The sequence below is a fragment of the Arachis duranensis genome, chromosome 8 (genome assembly GCF_000817695.3).
Source record: "Arachis duranensis cultivar V14167 chromosome 8, aradu.V14167.gnm2.J7QH, whole genome shotgun sequence".
Lineage (NCBI taxonomy): Eukaryota > Viridiplantae > Streptophyta > Magnoliopsida > Fabales > Fabaceae > Arachis > Arachis duranensis.
Window position 1 is genome coordinate 30,581,208 of NC_029779.3, and position 16,195 is coordinate 30,597,402.

The following is a 16,195-nucleotide window of genomic DNA, read 5'->3' on the forward strand; positions in this document are numbered from 1 at the left end:
ATTTATCGATTTTTTAGTCAAATTAATTTATCTAATTTAATTTTAATAAAAATAACATGATTCAATTAATTATATATATTAAATTTTAATTACTTAAAAACATTTTAAAAAAAAAAGACATTTTAACGCCTTTATTTGAGTGGTTCTTATATATCTTCCTAATATTTCACTTACTACCGAAGAAAGGAATTGGGATTAGAGTCTAATCTTCGCCAATGATGTAACCTAAGGTTTAGTAGAGCAAATGTAAAACAATTACTTTCCATAACAGCAAACTAAGGTGTTATATATATATATACATATATAAAAGAGTATATAATAAAGTATTACATAATAACATTACATACTCACCAAACACAAAAAAGGTATATATAATACAAGTAAAATACCAAAGGTAAATAAAAAAAGGAACTAACCAATGAAATATTAAGAATTAATTCACTCAAGACACATGCATGGTAAAGTGATGGAGACGCCTCTTCATCTGCAGCTTTTAATTGCAGCAAGGGAAATGTTTCTTTCATAAAAACATAGGTTGTATCAAACCCAACGCGAGCGGTGTATGTAATCGTCCGTTACATCTTTTAATTTCCTTTTCTCTGAATATATATACATGCCACCCAAAAAAAAAAAAAAATACTAGTAATAAAGAATATAGTTACTAATATGAATGAACTTCATCATATACTGGTGATCGCTTTATCAATCTTCATCTTTTTCTTTCCACGTGTCAATCTTGATAATTCCTAGCTATCATACGCACCTAAACAGCTTAATCTTATGAATCCTGATGATAACTCTATATTAATTAATATCCATCCACAACGCTCCCAGGATTATATTATTAGACATTAGTTATCTCTAATTTCTTTATATTATTAGACATTAGTCATGTGAAACGACCATATATAGAAATATTGATTAATCAATGCATTCTATATATATAAGACAACAAAATTAGAGAATACGTACGTACGTGTGCATGTCTAATTAAGAGTTCTTAATTGACTCAATATCACAAGTGGATGTCTATTTAAACAAGAAGAAAGAGGGTTGAACAGGGAATTGCCTATTTGAAAATGGAAAAAACAGGAGAAAGAACTGTGCAAAAAAATGACCGAAATAATATGTTCTTGTAGGAAGAGTTCTGGTTTGTCTTTAGTTTTGGCTTCACATTACATAATAACTCAGTTTAATTTTTAAAAATATTGCTATCATGTAAGAACATGGAAGTGAAGGCAAAGGAAAATCGGATTTGTACAAGTAAACATATATTTGGGATCTTGTTTTAAATAGTTATTCCATGAAAACGTATTCGACAAGAGTGGGCCGGCTAGTACACCTTTTTTAACCTATTCGCTACCCTTAGGTTTTAATTTAATTCATAATCTAAATAATCATTACAACAAAACAACTCAAAGCTAATATAAACAAATCGATCAACAGAACAAGCCGCCAAATTCTATTTGTTACATGATCACCACTTCACCAACTAGAACTTGCTTAGTATTAGTTGGTGGATTTGTACTAACTTAACTATAAGTTGAATTTATAGTTCTAAATTATAACTATAAAAAATAATAGAGATTATCAGAATTTATTATTTTTTGCCATGACTTAGTAATCAATTCAATTCCTTTAATCTAGTAATTCAATAATATATTTTATTTTATATTTTTAAATATTAATGACTAACTAATAATAAAAAATAATAAATTTATATAATTTTCTAGTATTTATTTTATAACTAATATTAAAAATATAATTATTATGTGTCTTATTTTATTAGTTTAAATTTTTAAAAAAATAATATTATAATATAATATCAAAATTTTTTAAAATTTTGAGCTCGATCCCTGTGAAATGGTTTTAAAATCATACATACATGGCTTCGGTTAGAGCCATAGAAATTATTGTACTCTATCCATTAGGCCCTTAGGTTCACAATAATAATTAGACCACACCATTTCTCTTCCCTCTATATATATAATGCTTAAAGATACATTCACATAAAAGTAACAACCATCTCTCAAACCTTCAACCTATCTACAGTATACACATAACTCATTAATGAATAGTTACACCAAATATTCCAAACCCTAATTAGCTTTCAAAGTTGAAACAATTCAAGCTAGAAAGCCTAAACCTTTTTCATCTAACTTCATCTTCTTCTTGGATCTAGCTACTTCATATAGAAGAAATTAAAGAGGATCCTCATGCACGTAATGCATAGCATGAAAGCTGAGCTAAAAGGAGCATCCTCTATCTCCTTCCAAAACCACAGCCTCTTCAACACAGCACCACACAGTTCACTCACCGGAGCACTCAAAGGATGTCTCGGAAGCCTCGACGGCGCGTGCATCGAGAAGCTTCTTCTCCACTGCGCAAGCGCCTTGGAGAGCAACGATGTAACCTTGGCACAACAAGTGATGTGGGTCCTCAACAACGTTGCTTCACCAACCGGTGACACAAATCAAAGGCTCACATCATGGTTCCTCAGGGCACTGATCTCTAGGGCTTCAAGGATTTGCCCTACAGCCTTGAGTTTCAAGGGGAGTAGCAACAACATTCAGAGGAGGTTGATGACGGTTACCGAGCTAGCAGGATACGTGGATCTCATTCCATGGCACAGGTTTGGGTTTTGTGCTTCAAATAATGAGATTTTCAAAGCAATTTTAGGGTTCCAAAGGGTACATATCTTAGACTTTAGCATCACTCATTGTATGCAATGGCCTACTTTCATTGATGCATTGGCCAAAAGCCCTGAAGGTCCTCCTTCACTTAGAATCACTGTCCCATCTTTTAGGCCACCGGTGCCTCCATTGGTGAATGTATCAACTCATGAGGTTGGCCTTCGGTTGGCGAATTTCGCAAAGTTTAAGGATGTCCCTTTTGAATTCAATGTCATAGGGAACAATTTAGGTCCCTTATTAGCACCTAATAATTCTGAATTAAGCAATGAATCAACTAGTTTTCATGTTGAGTCATTGCTGAGTCTGTTGAATCCTAGTGTGCTAAACCTTAGGGATGATGAGGCTTTGGTCATAAATTGTCAAAATTGGCTTCGTTATTTGTCTGATGATAGAAAGGGAAACCAACGTTGCCTTTCTCTCCGTGATGCTTTTTTGAGTTTAGTTAAAGGTCTTAACCCTCAGATTGTGGTTTTGGTGGATGAGGATTGTGATCTTAGTTCACCAAGCCTCACATCAAGAATTGCAACATGTTTCAACCATCTCTGGATACCCTTTGATGCATTGGAGACTTTCTTGCCTAAGGACAGTTGCCAGAGGACAGAGTTCGAATCCGACATTGGACAGAAGATTGAGAACATCATAGGATATGAAGGGCATCATAGGATAGAGAGGTTGGAGTCAGGGATGCAGATGTGCCAGAGAATGAAGAATGCTGGTTACTTGAGCCTCCCATTTTGTGATGAAACGGTTATGGAAGTTAAGGGTTTGCTTGATGAGCATGCTAGTGGATGGGGGATGAAGAGGGAAGAAGGAATGTTGGTTCTCACATGGAAAGGAAACAGCTGTGTCTATGCCACTGCTTGGGTCCCCAGTGAAACCAGGGATCCTATTGGTTTCGATGCAACTATGGCATAAAACAACTCATAGTATGACTCATTTTTCTTATATTCATTATTTTATTGTCACAAAATTAAATGTAATTTAGAATTATATACCAAATTGTGGCGATAAAGTGATGAGTATATGATATTTGACAGATATACATGCATGCAAACACATCTGACATCTCTATGATTGTGTTTATGTCTTAGTTTAGGTATCAAATGTGATGAGTAACAAGAAAAATGAGTTACGTGTTATACTGGACACGTCAACATACATAACACATGATCACAAGATTCCAAAGTTAATTTGGGCCTACGAGGGGATATGGGTTATGCATGCCACAATGGTCCATGGAGTGTGGCAGACGATTTTTCATCACTTTGTGAAAGTAAAAAAAAAGGCTGCAAATTGATACTGAAATTATTATGACAAGAAGGAAGAAGAAGAGAAAAGAAAAAAACGGCTGCATTTTAAGAATTGTTTTTCGTGTGCCTAGATTTGTAATGAAGCTCAAATACATTGGATCACATGAAAGGTAAAAAGGAGATATGTGTACAATGTACTTTGTATGAGACAAATTAAAAAATTGTCTCTTCTTTGTATTATTGTTTTTTTTTTTTATGCAGCTTTAATATTCATTTCTATTATCACAGCCTTAAGTACGGGTAGGTTGTATGAACTATGAAGAGAAAAAAAAAATCTGTCTTATTATATACTCAGTTCTAATAATAAACTAAGCATTTCGGATTAGCAAACTTTGTATCAAAACAAAAAATAACAAATGTGTTAGCATTTAAGGTAACGTACCTCAATATATAATATCATAGTTTTGTTGCATTTAATGGCTGATTCAAAAACTTACTGTTAGTTCCTCTCAATGAGAAGAATTTTTCAAGAGGTACCAATGAATATAACACATTTTTATTTTTGATGAGTAGTTAGTTAGGCTGTTATGTGTTGTGCATGAGAGTATAGATAAGTACAAAAAGGACCACACAGAAAGTTAAATTTAATTTTATGAGTAGTCTTCTTCAGTATGAAGAGTCACAGGCTAAGGCCAAACAACTATATTCGGAGTTGTATTGGTGATAATGATGAGTCATGGAGGCAAATTGACGAACCCATGGCAGTAATGGGTCCAGATGGGACCGTGATTTTGTTAATTTTGTTTGTGTTTATTAATTATTAGTACTGGAAAGCAAATTGCTTGGTTCATGTCTTCGTGAGACCACAAAAAGAGTTAATATAAAAAAAACAGATTCCGACCTGCCGGATTCGAACCAGCGACCTAAGGATTACTGGGTGAACCACTACAGTCCTCCGCTCTACCAACTGAGCTAAGGTCGGATGATATTTTCCTAAGTCTATAAATTGATGATGTTCCTTACTTCTCTTGGAGTCTACAAGCGCGCGTTAAATAAGTGAAGGAAAAATTCGTCGACAGCAGGATTCGAACCTGCGCAGGCAAAGCCTAACAGATTTCGAGTCTGTCTCCTTAACCACTCGGACATATCGACGCTTGCGTAAAAGTTCCTCCAATAATATATTAACCACATGTTACAGTGCAAATTATTTTTAAATTCTTCCTAGCTCCCTGTTAATCTTTTATTAAGAAACTACATTTGAGCTATCAACAACAAGTCCCAACTATATATAGCTTTGATAAATGCTAGGAAACTATTAGATTTTTATTATTTTTGACCATCAATATTTAAAAATATATAATAAAATATATTGTTAGATTATATAAAATAATATTAATGACAAAAAAATAATAAATTCTGATAATCTTATAACATTTTTAGTATAGCTTATTATGCAAGGCCTATGCTTAACCAGCCTAGCCATTTGCCTTTGAAACTGAAAACTAAACGAGGAAGCGAGACCTGGATTTGTCATCCAAATTCCCTTCTTAGACGCGTTGCAACTAGCAAATTGGAAGAAAAGGAAATCAGAGATATTATTCACTTTCCTATAAATAAGTTGTTTTGCTATGATTGAGTATTTGTATGATTCTTTACCACGAACCCAGACTACTTCTATGAAGGATTTGTCGAATGTAGAATCCATCACTAGGCATCTGTTCATATTCTTCCATGCTTCGTCAATCACACTTCTCAAGTACCTTCGTGCGTCCTCTTCGGAGTCACCCGTTTCATTCATGTAGCACGTCATTGAATTCGCAGTTTCACCGCACTCCATCTCTTCCTGCATTTTTATAATAATGTAAGCATTTTTTTTAAGCATAGAAAATGTGCAAGAAATAAATATGAATTCATATAATTCTTAATTGATTAGCAGTAGGGAATAATTAAAATACCGCTGAGGTGGCCAAATCGTTGCTAATCCTGAAAATGGTGGACGAAGAACGCAAGAGTTCGTGGTAGTTGATTAAGGAATGAAGTGCTTGCTCTGATGTTTCTTGGTTGAGTAAGAAGAAGGAGTGAATAAGACAAATCCCGCCTGAGCACGACACTAAACCATTTTCCAAATACTCCTTCAATCTTGGTACAACTTTGTTGTTGGACCATTTTGCTTCTTGTAGAAACGATTTGCACAAATCACACCACTGATATCATAGTATAGAGTATAGTCATATCAATCAATTTATGAATCCTCATAATAATTTTGTAGACAATAGTGAAAACATTAATTTAGGCATCTAATTAAGAGTTAATATATAAGACTTGAAGGCATACAGCTTTTTTGAGATGGGGAAGACACTTGAAGGCATGATCTTTAAAGATGTCAAAAGCAATCTCGTTGACAGTGTTATAGAGTGCTAAGAAGCACAATGTCATGTAGTCTGGGAGATCGTTAATTGCATTTACATCCCATCTGATATAAAAGCATGCATATAATTATTATAATTAAATTTTGCCGCACTAAGTTATTATTAAAAAAATATACTACTAATTAATATAATAAAGTAACCTCTCAACAGCATCCGTGAAGAGTTCCAATTCATCCAAAGTACCATGAACATCGTAGACATCATCAAGAACGGTGACTAAAGCTGCCACCTTAGTAAGTTCTTTACGACAATAAGAGAAATTCGGATGTGAGACTATTCCCAATGACCAAAAGAAGGATTCTGTTAACCTATCTCGAGCAAAGCTCAGCTTGCTAGCGAGGCCTATGTCCCTCCACCATCTATAAATGTGAAACATTGAGTTGGTCTAGCTAGTAACATTCAGGTAAAAAAAATTCTTTTACTATAAAACAGATAAATGTACAAACCCAAAAAAAATCTTATTCGATGGTCATAGTAAAAATATAATTATTCATATATATTTTTTTATTAATCTAGATTTCTAAAACAAATAATTTCATTATTTATTTTTATTTATCGACTTAAACTTAAAAAAAAAAAAATTATTCATCTGACCTTGCCATCTGTTGTAACTCTTGTTGATGTAATGACTGAAGCATGTTAAAGTCAAGCTTAGCAAGCTCTAATAGCAATTGATTGTGTGGTTCATTTTTATGATATGTGTCAATGTATCCCCTTGCCTCTATTCTGTAAGGGCTATGGTGAGAAGGAAGCCCCTCCAACACTCTTCTAACGCTTTCTTTTACTTTGTTCTCTGTCCCCTCATTTGTTATTATGTTCATCATATTTGTTGCCGAAAATGCCCTTGCCTTCTCACATAGATTTTCTCCGTCAAAATTAAGGTGTGATGCCTCGTACAAAGTTAACATTCCTTGCACATCATTGCCAATTTCAGCCTTCAAGTTTCCCTCATCATCGTTGAAACTTTCAAATACATCTGCACCTCACAAAATCATCGTAGTAGTAAAAATAAACTGAGATGATTGATAGAGTTTGCTAATTTCTAAAGGAGTTGTGAAGATGTGTTTAGTTTTATACACCTTGGGAGACGTGAAAGGAATGTTGTCTGAGAATTCTGAAGAGGAGAGCAGTAGCATGTAGTGTTTTCTGTGTATGATGAAGCATATGTTGTGAAGAATGAATGCGGGAAAGAGCAGAGTTGATGTGGTTTGGGAACTTGTAGGAGAGGCCCAACCGATGAAGGTCGTCAATGAATTCAAGCAAGCTCAGTGGCTCCATGTCTGAACTATTCATCATTATGTATCGCACCTTCTCCTCTAGCTTTTTTGCCCTTTCTTCAATTCTTTCAACCTGCACCGTGTCAAAATTTCCAATTATTCTCGTTCTTTTTAACTTTAGAGAGGTAAACAATGACTATCTTGAACAACATGAATAATTATTAATTTAATATTATTAATTAAATTTAAAATTAATTTATTTTTTTAATTCTATTAATTCATATTATTTATATATTATTCAAAAATATTATTGATTATTTATACTTTTTTTTTCTATCTAGCTCTATTTTTTATAAATTAAATATGAATAATAATAAATTTAAAATTATTCGATAAGAGGTAAGTGTTCATGTCATAGCCCAAATGATTAAGGTCATGATCTAAAATGAGTTGGTCAATTCTTAATATAGATTCAATAAAGTCAGTTTAAATTAAAAGAGATTTACAAGTTATACGAGTTAATCTACTCAATTTTTTCGGAATATAAAAACCAAGATGTGTTTGATCCGATTTGAAGAATAAGTCATTGATTTTTTCTACTACTTTTTTAAGTATTATCTACATGAAAATATCTACACAACATGGATTAACTATCTATGCAATAAGAAAAAAGAATATTCATTATTTACAGAAAGAGATTTATAAGTGATAATTAAGCATTGTTTTTTTTGTTCCGTAAATATCTCATTAAATTAAGATATTTTTAATCTATTGTATATATAACTTGTTAAAACTCTTATTGACTTTAGTATCACAATCCTTTACAGATATTTTTATTTGTCATTTTAAAATTGACCTGTGAAGTTATTTCAAATACTTTTTCTATTGTGTCTTACTTCATTTTATAAAATCGGTGAAAATTCAAGTGCAGTCAATTTTACGTGAAGTTAATATCTGAAAGTCATTAAATGATAAACGGCTCTCAGATATCAACTTCACGTGAAGTCGACTTCACCTTAGTTTTCACCTTACTCATAATATGATACATTTCAAAGCATATTATATTAAAATAAAAAAACCATTGGTTCAACTCTTAAAATTAATTTTTTTATAAATTATATATAATCAAAAATATTTTTTTAAAAAATTATATATCAACTCTCTATCTTATTATGTGAATAAATGTTAAAAATAGTTAAAAGTAACAAATTCAAGTTTAAAACAAAAAAAAAATAAAAATATAATTAACTTATAAAATATTATGGTTTTCTTCTTCACTCCAAATCATCAAACTCCTATATATATAAGATCATGTTTTTCGTTACTACATTATTGAAAATTTTTTTTTAAAAATATACGTCCTCTATTTGTTTTTCTATGAGATTAATTAAGACTTAAGAGTGGGAATAACTTTTGGTTACTTTTGAAAATTTTGGGACAAAAATATGATGAAAAGAAAAATAAGGACAACATTAATACTTATTTAAATGTTTAGGACAAAAGTAATATTTTGTCTTACATAATAATCTATCTGCAATGGTTACTTATAAATAGTACATTTTTTCAAATTTAATTTATTTATTATGGGAGTATGACAAAACATAAAAGTAAGGGTTTTGTCTTTTAAAATAATAATAATAATAATAATAATAATAATATGTTGTTATTTTTTTTGAACAAATTATTAAAAATTAATATAATATATATCTACTTTTGAAAAAAAAAATATTTTTAGATACATAGAAACTAAAACCCACATTAAAAATTTAATGAAAAAAGGTTTCATCCATACGGTTAAAAAAATGCGTTTAAGCATGATTAATTTATGGTTTTTTTGGGGGTAACGAATAACCGTGGAAAATACTTTCTAATAAAAATTTTACAACTAGCGATTGTCAAAGGCATTCTATTAAAATAATATTTTTAGAGGTTGTGAAAAATATATTTTCCTTGTAATGTATATATTATTAATATTATATTTCAAAGAACCTTCCATCAATTTTCCTAATTATAATTGAATAATAATTTTCACAAACGAATTGTTGTGTCTCATATGGCGATGATAATATAGAGGAGCATGTATGGAAGATAATCCTTCACTCTCAATCCTACGTCCTGATTTTTTTTTTTCCATTTCCATCTTCATTTTCTATAACCGGAAAATACTCCTCTTCATTTCTGATTTTTACGAGAAAATATAGTTTTATATGGAATTTGCACAGAGATGGTCAGTTCAATGAAAACTACATTAAAAATTAACTATGTAGTCGTCTCATTCTTACTTTAAAATTTAATGAAAAAAGGTTTCATCCATACGGTTAAAAATTTGAGTATATGGGGTGATTTCTTAAAAAAGATTTTTTTAAGTGTTTTTTTACCAAAATAGTAAAATTAATTTGATATTTAGATATTTTATGTAAAATATTTTTTATTTATTAATTATATCCTTCACTCTCAATCCTACGTCCTGATTTTTTTTTTTCCATTTCCATCTTCATTTTCTATAACCGGAAAATACTCCTCTTCATTTCTGATTTTTACGAGAAAATATAGTTTTATATGGAATTTGCACAGAGATGGTCAGTTCAATGAACTATATATATTATATTAACTATGTAGTCGTCTCATTCTTACTTTAAAATTCTCCTACATACAGATATCTTTTTCTACCCCCCTCTTCATCTTCAAAGAATGATTTTTATCCGTATTCTCATCCTACGTGTATGATACACCTATGCTTAGGAATATTATCTATTATTGCTATGTATCTCTAGTATCATGTACCACCGGCATGTACGGGTGCATATGGTCCACTTGCCCCGGTCAAATATTTTAAAGATTAATTTATTATAATTTTATTGAATTTAATATTGGATAAAATTTTAAAAATAGATTCGATCTAGATCTAGGTACATTTTAAGAGAACTAAAAAAGATATATATGTTTTAAATTAATTTTGATATATATTATATTATATTAATTATAAATTTATTATTTTATTTTTAATCATATTTATTGAATTAGAAAATAGATAAAAAAGTATCAAATTAGAATTTATAGACAAAAACAAATTCAAATCAACTTTTTGATAAGAAATTTTTTTTTATAAATAAATAAGTGCATTATAGATAAATTTCTTTCTAAATAAATTTTTTTATAAATTACTATTAAAACTTTAAATATTCAATTTTTACCGAGTTTAGATCGGATATAATTATAGCATAAAAATATTTAAATTTTATTGAGTTTAGAATTAAATTAAAATCTAAAAAATAGACTGGACGTATATTTTCGGCTTATGAACATTCCTACCAGGCATGTGGTGTCCAAAAGTGCCGTATTAGAGCTCATAATACGGAACAGAATGTTGTGTGTAGAATAATATATGAGAGTGAGATAAAAAAAGAATATGATTATTTTGGTGTTGAGACTTTTCTAACTACTTAAAAGAAACAACGAGAGAAAACAGGAATATGAATTGAATACGAAGATACAAGCTAAGGGAGAGCTAATCATTCAAGGTGATTATTCGACCATTTCTGTTACCATGTTGATGGGAAAAAAAATACACGACCAGAAGATGAATTATATGCACATTTCAGAATTTTGGTAGTTAGTTAATTAGTTAGTTACCTACCACGTGATGATTGTGGTGGGACTGATGATGAAGAAATTCATACGTCCATAGATTGGGCTGGTAATTAGCTGAACGCCTTCCAATTAACTGGCCATCATCCTTTTTGGTGGAGCCACAGATGAAATGTATTTTTGCAGTGGCATGAGTAACTGTTTTGCGTCCAAAGTGGTTCCTATGTTTTACTACTACTACTACCCTTTGTGTGGTTGATAGGGCGTAGGGCAGAGATATCAACTCACTTGCCATTGTTATCGAGTTATCAACTATTATATATCACGTTCTCACTAACACTATGATATTATATAAGTTAATAACACGTTTTATTTTTGCAATGTGTGAGGTGAGCCTACTCCGCCATTTATTTATAGGCCTCATAAGTCATCCATCAACTCAAGAAAAAGTACGAAAACAACAAGGTCTTTCATTATTTTGGGAATAGAATTTGATCAATTCTATAATGTTTATGAATTGATGTCTAAATTTTATTTAACTTATTTTTTTAGAAAATTTTAATTTTTTAAAAATGATTTATTTTTATATTTTTTAAATTAAATATTAATTTTTAATTTTTAATTTTTTTAATAAGTAAACACAATTTTTTAGACACTATAACATTTACTATAAAATTTATTTATTTTTATATTTTAAAATAAATATTAAATAATTATTTTTTTATAATAATTAAACATCCAACTTTTAGGCATCACAACAACTACCATTATATTAAAGGCTCAATCATAACAACTACCTTTATATTAAGTGTTGTCGCTTCAAAATCAATTGTCAGATATTGATATTAATTTTGTCGTTTAGTTTCTTTTAATTTCCATCTTCTTTAATTTGGTTTAATTAAAAACAATGATGATATATATTCTTCAACAACATTAGTTTAAAATTTTATTATTTTACTATATTACTATAAACAAGTTTAATGATTTTGTTATTGCAAGTTTAATTTTCTACTATATGTCATATATTTTGATGAGCGATGACTGATTATTTAATTAAAAAATATATAAATCAAAACATATAAATATATATAAATACATAATAATTAATTTGATCAATAATTTTTAGTGCACATGAGCATTTTTGTTATTTTAAACATTAGTTTTGATGTTAAATGATTAAATCTCTATTTTGCCTTTTCCAAATCGAATTTGAGATACTATCAATATGGAGGTGAAAATTCAGGTGCAGTCGACTTCACGTGAAGTTGATAGTCGAAAGTCGTTAGATAAAAATTTAGTCAAATCAGTCAAATTATTTAACGGCTCCTAGTTATCAACTTCACATGAAATTAACTGTACCTGAATTTTCACTTAATATTAATTATCTCTTTTTTAATTTATTAATTTGGTTTCATTAAAACAAGAGTAAACACCAAAATTAGCTTTTAAAGATTTTAGATCTCACAAATACAATTCTTTCCCAATAAATTTTAATTTTTTACTATGTAAAAGTTATTAATAATTATTTTTATTAGACTGATCTTTTCTTTATTTCAGAAGAGGTAATTTATATTTTATAATAAAATTTTATGAAGACTATTTAATTATCTCGTAATAAAATTTGTTAGAAACATCTTTGTCTGACATGTAATTAAAAATTTTGTTAAAAGTAAAGAATGAGAAATAATATGCCTAACGAGATTTTTTTTTCAAAATTTTTAGAGTAATAAAAATTTATTGGAGACAAAATGTCTTTCCTAAAATTACTTAAAAACTAATTTAGATGTTCACTCTAAAAACAATGATGATATATTCTCCACCAACAATAACTTCAAATTATCTTCATTTTCAAATTCTGAAATGTTTGAATATATTTTATATCTCAATATATTAAATACATCCAAATATTTTTTTTAGAAATTAGAAAAATATTTAGAAAAGGTGCACATTATTGCTACGGAACTAAAAATATTGCACATGTAATTTAATTTACACATTTCGATTTATATATACCATTAGAAAAGAAAATGGAAAATGGAAAAAACCACATATCGAATGTGTGGTCCTCAGAAAAATTTGTGGGTGCTATTTGGCGTTGAGCAACAATTAACATAGCTTCATCAAACTACCTACCAAAATAAGGTGAGGTGTAATCTTTATATATTATAGAAAAAGAAATATATTTTTTCTATATTTATTTGTCACCACAAAATAATCAAAAAGGGAAATAATATATAAAAAAGAATAATTAGTAGTTCTTAAATAATGTGAATTTGTACTCTACCAAGGATCACATTTTGATTCGGGTTTGTTACTGCACATTTTAGATATGTTGCATGTATTATTGCACGATCTTTTCACCAAACTTTCGGATTGCATGTGTATCTCAATATCTCATAACTCTTGCCATTAATTTAATTTATGAAAGTGCTTGCAACTTTCAATTGTAATTTGTGGCTAATAATAGAAAATACGGAACCCAAAATGCTATGTAGATTCCTTGTTCCTGTCAAGGATTCCAGGTTCTCATAGTTTTGGCGTTTGCCTTTGATGATGGACTTTGAATCTTATCCTTTGGTCATTCGGAAGGACAAACCTTAATTGCGCGAGTAATCATCAGAATAAAAGTTTATGTTAAATAAATTTAATTTGAAGAAAACTGTCACGAAGTATACATATTTGAAGAAAACCTTAATCTCGATCGTACCAAGAGAAATGGGTCCATATATATCTATAGGAAGGATGCTAGATTTATAGATTTCTCAATTCAATTCCTTGTTTAAATATGCAAAATGGTTACTTGTACACTAAAATCAACCACTAAAATCAGCTATCAATGTATTTGTGTATAGGAGGCCACTCAGATAAAGACGTTTAAAACGTCTTTTTTTTAAAGATGTTTTCATGTTTTGTTTTAATTGGTTTTTATATAATTTATTCGGTGTTCCTCATCACATATTATTAAATTCTTCAAATTTTTTTTCTCAAAAACAATAAAAACATTTAATTTAGACTAAAACAAAAAAGGTAATAAATTAATTATTAGATTTTTTTAAAAGATTATTTACATAAAAAATATATCAATTAAAAAATTCTAAAAAATAGTTTCTTTCATTTTAGTAAAATAACATTATTAAAGTAGACAAATTAATTATTTTCTTTTCGTATACAATTTTTTTAAGACATAAAAATAATTAATTAGGACATTGGTTAAGATAATTAAAGTCACTATTTCATTAAATTTTTAATTTAAAGAAAAATCCTAGTTAATTTTGGTATAGAGATTTCAAATTTAAAAACATTGATAAAAATTATGTTGAATTTTGATTTATTTGATTCTCATTTAAATTAATCACTATATAAATTAAAGTTCTGTTTTGAAGTTATATTCGAGTTTTAATCTGATTTTTAAAGTTTCAATTTACTTAGTTTGATTTTTTAACTTAGGTATCCGTGACTCATATTAGGGTTTTAAGTGTTTAGTTGAAAAAAAATAAGGTAAAAAAAATTTCAATTGTCACATCAAATAATTGCTAGAATGTATAATGTAATAGTCGTTAGTCCATCTCAGCATGTCGTTAACGATTTTGTGAGACAGTGACAAAAATAAGATTAGGAACCAATGTGAGTCATAACTATTAAGTTGGGAGACTAAATTGAGTAAATCAAAATTTTTGAAATTAGATTGAAACATAGTTGTTAGAACCGAACTAGTGATCGAACCGATCAAGCTACTGGTTCACTGGTTTATTGGTTCAACCGATAAATCACTGGTTGAACCGATAAAATCGGTCTCACGTAAATATAAAATATAAAATAGTTAAAAACTTAAAATTAAAATTTGAAATACGTATCTTCACTAACATTTTATGAAGAATCAAGTCTCAACTTCTAAAAATAACTAATATAAAAAAAATCATAAAATTCTAATATTACAATAGTATCTTATTTTGACACAATAAAAAAATAATTAATTCATAAAGCCTATCATCTAACTATAATATCAGTAGATTTTAACGCTAACATCAAAATAAATAACCTTAATCACAATACTAGCGATAAAATAGATCAAGTAAATTAATAAATTTTTAGTGAAATTTATATTTATATTAATAATGGTATATAATTAAAATATAATTAATTTTAAAAATAAAAAAATAAAAATTAAATTAAATTAGATATTTATGTATACTATATAATTAATATTTGTCAAATATAATACTTAGAAGTGTAATGGCTAAGTGGAAAGTAGAAGTTATTTTTGCTCCAAGGTTCTTGATTCGAGACCTTGTGGAGACATTTTAAAAAGTTTTTCAAGCAGACCAGTTCGGTTAGACTGGTTTGCATCGGTTCTTACCGGTTCACTAGTTTTCCGGTCGAACTAGCCGATCCAGTTCGGTTTTTACAACTATGGATTGAAATACGAACATAATTTCAGAGACCAATAAGTATTATCTCTTTGTTAACAATTAAGTTGTTTTAATGGTAATTAAGATCTAATAATGGTTTATAATAAAAGAAGCATTCTTTTGCAACAATAAACCTATAGTAGTAGTTAGGGGTGTTCATAGATTAGATCATATCCATATAAGATGATCGGATTGGATCGAATCGGATCCACACTCTAATTAGATAGAAGTAAATATGTTTAAAAAATTAAACAAAAAAAATTATTGACTTTTTTATAAAAATAAGATTTTTTAATATTTTTTATTTTATGGATATATTTAATATCTGATCCAAACATAAAAAGTGCAAATATCGAATTTGATCTAATAAGTTTAGTGCGGATTGGATCGAAATTTCAGTCATATCCCATCTGTAAACACCCCTAACAATAATAACTAAAAAATTATAATGATTATATTTTTAACTAAGAGGAAGTGCAAAAAAAGTACTAAATACAAGAACATTTAATCAAATATTAAAAGAAAATTTTACTTTAAAACAGTTGGACTTTTTTTGCTCATATATATATAATAATAATAATAATAATAATTATTATTATTATTATTATT

At 28.9% G+C, this 16,195-nt stretch overlaps 3 protein-coding genes and 2 non-coding genes across 6 annotated transcripts in view; 1 reads left to right on the forward strand and 4 right to left on the reverse strand.

Moving 5' to 3' along the window:
- The first annotated feature begins 1,989 nt into the window (after nt 1-1,989).
- LOC107462089 (scarecrow-like protein 32) lies at nt 1,990-4,307 on the forward strand. 2 transcript variants are annotated; one of them, XM_052252506.1, is made up of 2 exons: nt 1,990-3,619; nt 3,785-4,307. In XM_052252506.1, the coding sequence occupies exon 1, from the start codon at nt 2,217-2,219 to the stop codon at nt 3,606-3,608; it is 1,392 nt and encodes a 463-aa protein (XP_052108466.1). In that variant the 5' UTR covers nt 1,990-2,216; the 3' UTR covers nt 3,609-3,619; nt 3,785-4,307. The 2 variants fall into 2 exon arrangements, with proteins under 2 accessions (XP_052108466.1, XP_052108467.1); XM_052252507.1 differs by having other exon boundaries at nt 3,790-4,307.
- A 531-nt stretch (nt 4,308-4,838) lies between these two features.
- TRNAY-GUA (transfer RNA tyrosine (anticodon GUA)) lies at nt 4,839-4,925 on the reverse strand. The gene is given in 2 exon segments: nt 4,839-4,874; nt 4,889-4,925. It is a non-coding gene; the product is annotated as a tRNA-Tyr (tRNA).
- Nucleotides 4,926-5,013: 88 nt separating this feature from the next.
- Nucleotides 5,014-5,095, reverse strand: TRNAS-CGA (transfer RNA serine (anticodon CGA)). The gene has a single exon. It is a non-coding gene; the product is annotated as a tRNA-Ser (tRNA).
- Nucleotides 5,096-5,363: 268 nt separating this feature from the next.
- The window catches only part of LOC107462094 (isoprene synthase, chloroplastic), a gene marked incomplete in the record, with an annotated part of 17,078 nt that continues 6,246 nt past the window's right edge, over nt 5,364-16,195 (reverse strand). Inside the window, 1 exon segment of the mRNA XM_021129317.2 lies at nt 5,364-5,609.
- LOC107461928 (isoprene synthase, chloroplastic) lies at nt 7,284-11,545 on the reverse strand. Its single transcript, XM_052252499.1, has 2 exons — nt 11,227-11,545; nt 7,284-7,722 (listed from the first exon to the last, which is right to left on the reverse strand). Exons 1-2 carry the CDS (start codon nt 11,470-11,472, stop codon nt 7,444-7,446), a joined length of 525 nt encoding a protein of 174 aa, XP_052108459.1. The 5' UTR covers nt 11,473-11,545; the 3' UTR covers nt 7,284-7,443.

Bases quoted from the DNA above. Each gene is read 5' to 3' on its own strand.
- LOC107462089 (XM_052252506.1), top strand. From the start codon at position 2,217: ATGCACGTAATGCATAGCATGAAAGCTGAGCTAAAAGGAGCATCCTCT.
- LOC107461928 (XM_052252499.1), bottom strand. From the start codon at position 11,472: ATGGCAAGTGAGTTGATATCTCTGCCCTACGCCCTATCAACCACACAA. The intron at 7,723-11,226 runs GTAGGTAACTAA...GACACGGTGCAG, and splicing joins CCCACCACAATCATCACGTG to GTTGAAAGAATTGAAGAAAG.